The sequence below is a fragment of the Mobula hypostoma genome, chromosome 12, assembly GCF_963921235.1.
Source record: "Mobula hypostoma chromosome 12, sMobHyp1.1, whole genome shotgun sequence".
Taxonomy (NCBI): Eukaryota; Metazoa; Chordata; class Chondrichthyes; order Myliobatiformes; family Myliobatidae; genus Mobula; species Mobula hypostoma.
This window is the reverse complement of record NC_086108.1, coordinates 58,025,897-58,037,903: the sequence shown is the minus strand read 5'-3', so window position 1 is coordinate 58,037,903 and position 12,007 is coordinate 58,025,897. Positions and strand designations below refer to the sequence as shown.

Genomic DNA, 12,007 nt, shown 5'->3' with positions numbered 1-12,007 from the left:
CCCCCCGGTTTCACTCATTGCCTACCACCTTGTACTTCTTCCTCCCCCACCCCCCCTCCCCGGTTTCACTCATTGCCTACCACCTTGTACTTCTTCCTCCCCCACCACCCCCACCCCCCCCCCCGGTTTCACTCATTGCCTACCACCTTGTACTTCTTCCTCCCCCACCCCACCCCACCCCCCCCCCGGTTTCACTCATTGCCTACCACCTTGTACTTCTTCCTCCCCCACCCCACCCCGGTTTCACTCATTGCCTACCACCTTGTACTTCTTCCTCCCCCACCCCACCCGCCCCCCCGGTTTCACTCATTGCCTACCACCTTGTACTTCTTCCTCCCCCACCCCCCCCCCCCGGTTTCACTCATTGCCTACCACCTTGTACTTCTTCCTCCCCCACCCCCCCCCCGGTTTCACTCATTGCCTACCACCTTGTACTTCTTCCTCCCCCACCCCCCCCACCCCCCCCCCGGTTTCACTCATTGCCTACCACCTTGTACTTCTTCCTCCCCCACCCCACCCCCCGGTTTCACTCATTGCCTACCACGTTGTACTTCTTCCTCCCCCACCCCCCCTCCCCGGTTTCACTCATTGCCTACCACCTTGTACTTCTTCCTCCCCCACCACCCCCACCCCCCCCCGGTTTCACTCATTGCCTACCACCTTGTACTTCTTCCTCCCCCACCCCACCCCACCCCCCCCCCGGTTTCACTCATTGCCTACCACCTTGTACTTCTTCCTCCCCCCCCCCCCGGTTTCACTCATTGCCTACCACCTTGTACTTCTTCCTCCCCCACCCCACCCCCCCGGTTTCACTCATTGCCTACCACCTTGTACTTCTTCCCCCACCCCCCCCCGGTTTCACTCATTGCCTACCACCTTGTACTTCTTCCTCCCCCACCCCCCCCACCCCCCCCCCGGTTTCACTCATTGCCTACCACCTTGTACTTCTTCCTCCCCACCCCACCCCACCCCCCCGGTTTCACTCATTGCCTACCACCTTGTACTTCTTCCTCCCCACCCCACCCCACCCCCCCCAGTTTCACTCATTGCCTACCACCTTGTACTTCTTCCTCCCCCACCCCCCCCGGTTTCACTCATTGCCTACCACCTTGTACTTCTTCCTACTCACCCCCCCACCCCCCCCCCGGTTTCACTCATTGCCTACCACCTTGTACTTCTTCCTCCTCACCTCCCCCCCACCTTGTACTTCTTCCTCCCCCCCCCCGGTTTCACTCATTGTCTACCACCTTGTACTTCTTCCTCCCCACCCCCCCCCCCCCCGGTTTCACTCATTGCCTACCACCTTGTACTTCTTCCTCCCCACCCCACCCCACCCCCCCGGTTTCACTCATTGCCTACCACCTTGTACTTCTTCCTCCCCACCCCACCCCACCCCCCCCAGTTTCACTCATTGCCTACCACCTTGTACTTCTTCCTCCCCACCCCCCCCCCCGGTTTCACTCATTGCCTACCACCTTGTACTTCTTCCTCCCCACCCCCCCCCCCCGGTTTCACTCATTGCCTACCACCTTGTACTTCTTCCTCCCCACCCCCCCCCCCGGTTTCACTCATTGCCTACCACCTTGTACTTCTTCCTCCCCACCCCCCCCCCCGGTTTCACTCATTGCCTACCACCTTGTACTTCTTCCTCCACACCCCACCCCACCCCCCCGGTTTCACTCATTGCCTACCACCTTGTACTTCTTCCTCCCCCACCCCACCCCACCCCCCCGGTTTCACTCATTGTCTACCACCTTGTACTTCTTCCTCCCCCACCCCCCCCCCCGTTTCACTCATTGCCTACCACCTTGTACTTCTTCCTCCCCACCACCCCCCCCCGGTTTCACTCATTGTCTACCACCTTGTACTTCTTCCTCCCCCACCCCACCCCCCCCCCCGGTTTCACTCATTGCCTACCACCTTGTACTTCTTCCTCCCTCACCCCGGTTTCACCCCCCACCTTGTACTTCTTCCTCCCCACCCCCCGGTTTCACTCATTGTCTACCACCTTGTACTTCTTCCTCCCCCACCCCCCTCCCCGGTTTCACTCATTGCCTACCACCTTTTACTTCTTCCTCCCCCACCCCCCCCCCCGGTTTCACTCATTGCCTACCACCTTGTACTTCTTCCTCCCCCACCCCCCCCCCCGGTTTCACTCATTGCCTACCACCTTGTACTTCTTCCTCCCCCACCCCACCCCACCCCCCCCCCGGTTTCACTCATTGCCTACCACCTTGTACTTCTTCCTCCCCCACCCCACCCCCCCGGTTTCACTCATTGCCTACCACCTTGTACTTCTTCCCCCACCCCCCCCCCGGTTTCACTCATTGCCTACCACCTTGTACTTCTTCCTCCCCCACCCCCCCCACCCCCCCCCGGTTTCACTCATTGCCTACCACCTTGTACTTCTTCCTCCCCCACCCCACCCCACCCCCCCCGGTTTCACTCATTGCCTACCACCTTGTACTTCTTCCTCCCCCACCCCCCCCCCGGTTTCACTCATTGCCTACCACCTTGTACTTCTTCCCCCACCCCCCCCCCCCCGGTTTCACTCATTGCCTACCACCTTGTACTTCTTCCTCCCCCACCCCACCCCCCCGGTTTCACTCATTGCCTACCACCTTGTACTTCTTCCTCCCCACCCCACCCCACCCCCCCCAGTTTCACTCATTGCCTACCACCTTGTACTTCTTCCTCCCCCACCCCCCCCGGTTTCACTCATTGCCTACCACCTTGTACTTCTTCCTACTCACCCCCCCACCCCCCCCCCGGTTTCACTCATTGCCTACCACCTTGTACTTCTTCCTCCTCACCTCCCCCCGGTTTCACTCATTGTCTACCACCTTGTACTTCTTCCTCCCCACCCCACCCCACCCCCCCGGTTTCACTCATTGCCTACCACCTTGTACTTCTTCCTCCCCACCCCACCCCACCCCCCCGGTTTCACTCATTGCCTACCACCTTGTACTTCTTCCTCCCCACCCCCCCCCCGGTTTCACTCATTGCCTACCACCTTGTACTTCTTCCTCCACACCCCACCCCACCCTCCCGGTTTCACTCATTGCCTACCACCTTGTACTTCTTCCTCCCCACCCCACCCCACCCCCCCGGTTTCACTCATTGCCTACCACCTTGTTCTTCTTCCTGCACACCCCACCCCACCCCCCCGGTTTCACTCATTGCCTACCACCTTGTACTTCTTCCTCCCCACCCACCCCACCCCCCCCGGTTTCACTCATTGCCTACCACCTTGTACTTCTTTCTCCCCCACCCCCCCACCCTCAGTTTCACTCATTGCCTACCACCTTGTACTTCTTCCTCCTCCCCCCCCCCCCCCCGGTTTCACTCATTGTCTACCTCCTTGTACTTCTTCCTCCCCACCCCCCCTACCTTCTTCCTCTGTCTTCTCAACTTTTTTCTTCAGTCCTGATGAAGGGTCTCAGCCTGAAACATCGACTGTTTACTCTTTTCCATAGATGCTGCCTGGCCTGTTGGGTTCCTCCAGCGTTGTGTGTGTGTGTGTGTGTGCATGTGCGTGTGCGTGTGTGTGTGTGTGTGTGTGTGTGTGTTGCTGGGACTAGAGAGCTTAAGTTAAAAGAAGAGACTGGATTGACTAGGACTGTTTCCCTGTGGCGACGGAGCCTAAGGGCTGACCTTATGGAAGTTCATAAAATCACAAGGGGCATCAGTAGGGTAGATCATCACAGTCCTTGTTCCCACATCAGGGAATGTAAAACTGGAAGGGACAGGTATAACTTCAGATGATTTGATATAAAAGGGTCCTGAGGGACAGGTTTTTCCACACAGTGGTGAGCACCTGGAACAAACTGCCAAAGGAGGTATTAGGGGTGGGTATTAGCAGATTTACAGGTGTCTAAATCCTCACTAGTCTGGTGGTATATATCCAAGGGGTATATAGGAGGCTAAAGAGGAGATTGCTAGAACTGTGATGTAGATTTTTATAAACATGAGCAAAGAAAATGTCAGGTAGAGTTCAATCCAAGCAAGTATAATGTCAAATGTAAGAGGAAATCATTGTTAATGGTAGCAGCCTTAACAGCATTGATGGGCAGAGCGATCTATAGCTCACTGACAGTGGCCACAGAATTAGCTAGGGAGGGAAAGAAGGCAAATCCATGCTTGTCTTCATTGTTTGGGGTATAGAGTACATAATTAAGGAAGTAGTGTTGCAGCTATATGAAATTGTGGTTTTGCTGCACTTGAGATCATTTTGTGCAACTCTGGTTATCCTATTAAAGGAAGGAGGGAGAGGCTTTGAAAAGGGTGAGGAAGGGGGTTAGAAGAATGTCTGGGTTAGAGTAAACACAAAACACTCTGCAGATGCGGGGGTCAAAGCAACACTCATAACACGCTGACGTTTCCGGCCGGAACCCTTCATCAGGACTGAAGAGGGAAGGGGCAGAGGCCCTATAAAGAAGGTGGGGGGAGGTCTTCCAGCGTGTTGTGAGTGTTGCTCTGGATTAGAGTGATATGAACAGAGGAGAGGTCAGAAAATCTTTGTTTTCTCTGGAGTGGCTGAACAGAGACCTGATAGTTTATAAACTTTTGAAAGGCACTGATAGGGGAGATAAGCAGAATCTTTATTCCCCAGGGTACACTGTAAATGTTAAGTATTAGAGGAAAGCAAACTGAGGGAAAATGTCCATGGCAAGTTTTTTTCCAATAGAGTGATAGTTGCGTGGAATGGGCAGCCATGATGGTAGTAGTGGTGCTTAAGAGGTTGTGGCCCAGTGGGCAGAGGTGATTCAATGGTAGTCGCATGGCTTAGTTGCAGGTCATCTGGCTTGACAAACTTGACTCAATTTTTTGAGGACACAACAAAATCTCTTAAAACAAATGAGGGTACTGAGGGTAATAACATTTACAGGGAGTTCAGTAAGATGGTGGCACGCTTGGATGCAATGGCCATTCCGGGTCCAATTGAAGGTGTATTTGTTCATCTTGTACGTCTTTTTCACAATTAAAAGTCACTGCTGGATACTAAGAACATCAAGCATTACAGGACTATCCCATCAGTGAGTTGCTCGATAGCGATGGAGCTGGACATGTTGCATACTGTTGTGTGTAATCTATCAAATGGAGCGAGGGATTGATGTGGACATTTTCATTGTGATCACAAGATCCAGTTTGATATTGGTAATATAGAACACTGCAAGTCTGGTTCACTGGTGAGAATGACAGCAGCGAAGCTGAGTTGCCTCATTTGTGGTGAGGACTACGCCTAGGCCACAGTGTTGCCTGTTGTAGTTGTCCATGGGAGTAGAAATGAGGCAGTGTGGGAGACAGCAGGGCCTCTATTGGGTGTGCACATAACTGTAGCGGGTTGGGGGCTGACCCTTGCAGTCAGTGCTGCCCTCCAGTGTTTGCTCAGTGGAAGAACAAGCTGGACCAGGAAAATCTATAGTCATGCCACTCAAGGAATTGAGCTATATTTTTTTCTTTGTGACTGTATGTTTTTCTGAAATAGTAACCATGTGCTTTTTGGGCTATGTGCTATGTGCAGTGTGCTGTGTGCTGTGTGCTGTTGGTAATCTGTTTTGCACCTTGGCTCCAGAGGAACAATGTTTCGTTTGGCTATATTCATGTATGGTTGAATGATAATTAAATTTGAAAATGTAAGCCTTTTACTGGGATCAAATACAATTGGATCCAAATTGATTTTGTGATAAGATGCAGGGGATGATGGGTTTTAATGTAATTAGAAACCTGTGACAAGTGGTAGCCTTTCCCTTTTGTCACAACAATTTGGATACCAATGGAGGAGCTAGGATTGCTAAATTCACGGATGACAGAAAAATGTTGTTTATAACTAGGACCCTAGGTTTGGAGTACAGTATGAGAATAGTCAGTGGTTAGATGGGCAGCGCAATGCAGTTTGATACATGTGAGGAAATGCACTTTGGGAAGATTAATAAGGCTAGGACATCAGCAATGAATAGCAGGGCTCCAGGGCGTATTGAATTCAACAGCACAGACAAATAAGGTGGTGAGAAAAACAAGTACACTTGCCTTCATTAGCCGTAATATAGAATGTAAGGATGGGGAGTTAAAGTTTATAAGACATTGGTTAGGCCACACCTGTTACCGTGCACCACTCTGGTCACTGCATGGGGGAAAGATGCGATTACACTGGGAAAGTCAAGAGAAGAAACACGAGTATAGAGCGTTTCAGTTTATGACTAAAGACTAGATAGGCTAGATCTATTTTCCTTGGAGGAGAGGAGGCTGAGGGAGGGACCTGGTGATGACATACAAAATTAAGAGGGGCATAGATAGGGTAGACAGTAGAAACCATTTCACCATAGCAGAGGTGTCTAAAACTAGAAGGCATAGTTTTAGGGTAAGGAGCAAGAAGTTTAGAGAATATTTTAAGAGGAATTTTTCAGCCAGAGGGTAGTTGGATTATGTACAAAACTGCTCAAGGGGTTAGAGGAGGTAGGAGATTATAACTTAAATCACAATGGCATTAAAGGTTACGGGCAGATGAGTAAGTACAGATAGATTTCTGATGATTCATATGTACAGAGTATATTGAAGAGCCCATTTCTGTAAAACATTAACCTGTGACTCAATAACATCAGCTTCAGTTTACCAAGAGCTCTGCTGCCTCTTACTTTCCACCATTTCCGACATATTACTCTTTTGCTTGCTATTCCACAATTGCTTCTAATTGTACATCAGAATTTTCCCTTCTGATTTAGATTTGTCCATAACCACACCTCTTATTTCTGCAACTTATATCAAACTATATAATTTGTTCCACCAAAACTCGATATAAACTCACTAACAATGAATTTTAAGAAATATCCCCATATGAGATATTAGCGCTAAAGAGTTCACAATGAAAAATACAATCTTTACGCAACATGAAGTGGGTCAAGTTTATAACAAAGTACAGATTGGTGAAGTAGCGTAGGACAGTGTGAGACCTGCTGAAAAGTTCAGCAGTGAGAAACTGGCCCAGGAGTAGGTCAGTACAATCAGTACTCCACCATGTTCAAGTTTTACTTCAACGTATTGAAGCAAAAATTGATAATTTTGATTTAATGGATGAAGAACAGGACAAAACAGAAAGGCACACTCAATATATTAAAGTATCACAGCTCAAGATTATTTCTCTTAAATGTATTACCTTTTGCCAGTTTTGCTAACAAGTATCAACATCAAGCATTTCTAGAACAGGTAAATCATAATTAGATGCAAAGTAAAGTTGATAGGATTATTAACAAAGCATGTGGTGCGTTAGCCTTCATTAGTCAGGGGACTGAGTTCCAGAGACATGAAGTAATATTGCAGCTCTGAAACTCTGGTTAGACCATGTATTGAATATTGTATTCAGTTCTGGTCACCTCGTTATAAGAAGGATGTGAAAGCTTTAGAGAGGGCGTAGAGGAGATTTATCAGGATGCTGCTTGGATTAGAGAGCATGTCTTATGAGGATAGGTTGTGAAAGCTAGGGCTTTTCTCATTGGAGTGAAAGGTGATAAGATGTGACTTGATAGAGGAGTATAAGATGATAAAAGGCAAAGATTGAGAGGATAGAGATGTTTTCTGCAGGGTGTAAATGGGTGTAATTTTAAGGTAATTGGGGGAAAGTATAAGGAGGATATCAGAGGTAAGTTTTTTTATATGGAGAGTAGTGGGTGCATGGAACGCCCTCCCAGGGTGGTGGTAAAAGCTGGTTCATCAGGGACATTTAAGACACTCTGGGATAGGCACATGGATGATAGAAAAATGAAGGGCTATGCAGGAGGGAAGGGTTAGCCTGGTCTCAATAGGTTACAAGGTTAGCACTTCGCAGGCTGAAGGACTGTACTGTGCTGTAAGGGTCGATATAAAACTCTCTGTTCTCAATCCCACCTGACTTCATCTGGCAATCAAAACTTCTTCACCTGGATCCAGCTAACATTTGTCAGCCCTCCTCTTGCATTTTACACCAGATGTTTTCCATCTATTCTTTCAATCCAGATAATAGTTCTAGATCCAACATGTCAACTATCTATTTCCCTCAGTAGATGATGCTTGACTCCACCTAGTTCTGACAGCAGCTCTTTCTTTGGCTCTAAATTCCAGTATTTGCAGTCTCTTGCATCATTTGGGTGAACGGGTGTATTGTTTTCCTTTTGGACAATAATCAACCTTGTGTTTTCTCTCAGTGACAATGACAAAGCAAATTCAGTTTGCTGTGGACAGAAAGTTAGTTTGGAACTAGATTGAGACAGTTGAATTTTATTTTGTAGAAAGAAGTGAGCTTTTATCTAAGTAAACTGCTCTGGGTTTGAACACAAATTTAAAAAGTAAAGGGACAAACATTGAGACACCCAATAACCAATGCCGCTTTGGCCAAATATATTTTTGTCTTAAACACTTACAGGATAATTTCAATGAAAGTTCACAGACGTGTGTTTGTATTAAATTTCTCATGTTGTTTCCAAAATCTTCACTTCGATTCCCCTTATGTCCTTACCAGTTTCTAGCAGAGCAATGTCATTAGCCCCATTTACTTGTGTTTTGTACATTATACATTATTCAACAGAATAATGCTGAACAAATTCGAAGACAGAAGGAGATAACTAAGAAGATGAATAGATTTCTGGGAAAACTAGTCTGCAGAGTTATGTGCAAAATATATTAATTCATGGATAAATGGAATTAAATTAACTGCTCATATTGGTATGGAAACTCAAATAGAAAATATTGGTACTTTATTTTTGATGAAACATTAAGCAATAAAATGTTGTATTAACATTTAAGTATACAATGAAGGTACATTATGAAAAATGTTTTCTGTATATTTTGTACATTTTTGTTATGAAATTTACTGTACTGATTTTTGTTCATGTTGAAAATGGCTAATCTTCTCTGCCAATACTATTAGTAAGGCAATGACATATAATCTTCTGTCATTTCCAAATGCATACAACTATTAAAGAAATTAAATAATCATTTCAGTTATTTTCACTTATGCTTTTTCAGAAACAGGCAGAATGCTGACACTTATTTTGAAAATAAGGAAAGAGTTGATTGAAAAATATTAGATCCTGGGGAGTCTGGGTACAGTGGATGTGACGTGGGTGTTTCCTCTAGTGAAGGCATTCCCAATCTGGTGTTCATGGACACATCTGTTAATGGTAAGGCTCCATGGCATAAAAAAGATCAGGGGCCCCTACTCTAGTGGGAGACTCTAGAACCAAGTACACTTGTATAAAAAGGAGAGAAATAAGACAATTTCTTTCTCTCTTGAAGAATTGTGAATTTAGGGACCTAGGATACCCTTCTCGGGGGCAAAGGAGTTTATAAGTTTGCGACCAGGTGAAGACTAGGTTCACCCGTTTAGGTGAAGAAAGCTTTCTGGAAAAACAATCCTTCAGAGAGGAAAACGGAGTCAATTAACCAAGCAACATGCAGTAAGTAATGAAATAGTAAGGTAAGAGAATTCTGATACTGCTTTACAGATTCTTACCCCAGGTAATGTTTGTATTGAGTTATTGTCCATCCATAGCTCCCTCAGACTTTGCAGCTGTTCCAGGACTTCTGGCTAAATTAATAGAATTTTTTGCACCATCACTAATACATTTGAATTAAGGTCAAAATTTTAACGAATCAATATGGCTAGATAACATCCTGAACTCATAATAGCATTTATATAAACAATTAAGATTTGATACACAAACAATTAATCACAACTAAGGTTTGATAAATTTTTTCAATTAATTCTCTGCCAATTTTGTCTGTATCCACCCTCCACTAATTTAAGGCTGACTACATCCTGTTAAATTGACTTTGGGAAGGAAACTACAATATTATGAAGAGCATTTCTTAGTACCAATATTGGTTGAGTCAGGCAAGTCCTGAAGCACATACCTATCAAACTGTAAGTTCAGTGTGCACTGGGAAAGTAAAAAACAATTTGACGTTGTTCTCATCAGACTATCTGCCACAGAGACATGCATATATGACTCTATTAATGGAATTAACACTGTACCGATCTTGTAAAAGAAAATATTACTTGTATGTTCATATAATAAAATCAGAAACTGCTAGAAACTCTAAACAGATCAGGCAGCATTTGTGGAAAAAGAAACAGGGTTAGCATTTCAGGTCAAACATTTCCGGTTAAGACGACGTTACTGAATGTGTGTGACAGCTTTCTGGTAGTCATAAAGCTAAGAAATCCAACTAAAATATCACTAAAATACCTTATCTGAGGTAAATTGTGATAAATTATTGCAACAAACAATGAAGGGGTGAGGCAGGATCGAGGGATGAGTGAGATGGTGTGTTGCGGAATCATTGCAGTTGGAGTTCCGATGCCCATACAGCTGGTCTGGGAGTGAGGTATGATCACTCTGGGCGCTGATAGGAGAAGTCGGGGTTCAGGCAGAGGAGATTCGGTGCCCGTACAGCTGGCCCAGGAGTGAGGTATGATCACTCTGGGTGCCGATAGGAGAAGTCGGGGTCCGGGTAGAGGAGATTAGGTCCCTGTACAGCTGGTTCGGGAGTGAGGTTGGATTGCACTGGGCGCCAAGCTGATTTGAAGAGCTTGAGAACAGCATCGGGCTAGGTCGCAAAATCTGGGCCTAGAGCAAGTCGCTGGGTGGCTTGGTCGCTTTGCTAGACAGAGGCTGGGTCACAGGGAACAGTGCTTTATCTTTTGACCCTCTCAATTGCCTTTCCAGCGTCAAAAAGACACATGAGGAAACAACATTGTGTACACTCTCCACTTAGCCAAGTGAGTACAGTTCCAATGCTCAAGATGTTTACCATCTTCAAGAGAAAAAGAATCTACTTGTTTCAGACCATCTTCACCATGTTAAGTATTCAGTCCATCTGCATCTGCACAACACATTTGTTGTGGACAAGACTCTGCTACAAATGATCAAGGCTCCTTTGACATTACCACCTGAAAACAGGCCCCAAAAATGAGATTGACTACAAAGAAGGCACATACGGAGTGGGGGGGGGGGGGTCAATGAACACAAGTTCCCCCTTTTGACAATCAATGCAGGAACACCTCAAGGATACATGCATACCCACTGCTCTACTCTCTACACTCATGACTGTGTGGCTAGGCACAGCTCAAATGTCATTTATAAACCTGCAGATGACACCATTGTTGTGAGTAAAACATCAAACGACAACGAGAGTCTTACAGGAGTCAGATGGATCAGCTAGTTGAATGGTTTTGCACTTACAACCTTTCACTCACTGTCAGCAAGACCAAAGAATTGATTGTGGACTTCAGGAAAGGTGAGTCAGGTCAGGAGAATGCACATTTAATCTCTGCATTGAGTGTCGGTGGTGGAAAGGGTGAGCAGCTTTAAGTTTCTGGGTGTCGATATCTCCGAGGATATGTCTTGGGCACCATACATTGATGCAATCATGAAGAAGACACACTAGTGGTTCTAATTTCAGGATATTTGTTATGTCACCAGAGAGTCTTGCAACTTTCTGTAGGTGGACAGAGGAGAGGATTCTGGCTGGTTGCACACTGCCTGATATGGAGGCCCCAATACACAGGACGACAAGTGGATCTGGAGAGTTGTAGATTCAGCTAGCTCCATCACTGGCACAATGCTCCCCACCACTGAAGACATTGTAAAGAGGTGGTGCCACAAGAAGGCAGTATCGATCATTAAGGACCGTCATCATCTGGGACGCGTCCTCTTCTCATTACTCCCATCAGGGAGGTAGTACTGGAGCCAGATAACCCACATCCAATGATTCAGGAACAGCTTCTTCCCCTCCATCATCAGATTCATGAACAGTCCATGAACACATTATTACTTTTTTGCACTATTTATTTATCTTGTAGTTTAAAGCAATTTTATTACTCGACTTTGTACTGCTGCTGCAAAACAAGATTTTTCATGTCATATAAGACAATAATAATAAAACTGATTCTGGTTTAATCCAATTTACACCTTGTCCTGACTTGTTTCTTTCATTATTTCTGGGTCAGACTGGGAAGATGTAAACAATAAAA

The 12,007-nt window shown here is 46.2% G+C and overlaps 1 protein-coding gene across 19 annotated transcripts in view; it reads right to left on the bottom strand.

Annotated features, from left to right (window-relative positions):
• lrrc7 (leucine rich repeat containing 7) overlaps positions 1-12,007 on the bottom strand; it is a 661,225-nt gene that overhangs the window by 171,325 nt on the left and 477,893 nt on the right. For all 19 annotated transcript variants that reach the window (XM_063064200.1, XM_063064198.1, XM_063064201.1 and 16 more), the window contains one exon: positions 9,485-9,559. In XM_063064200.1, the coding sequence (XP_062920270.1) occupies positions 9,485-9,559 (75 nt within the window). The remainder of the gene's footprint in view (positions 1-9,484; positions 9,560-12,007) is intronic.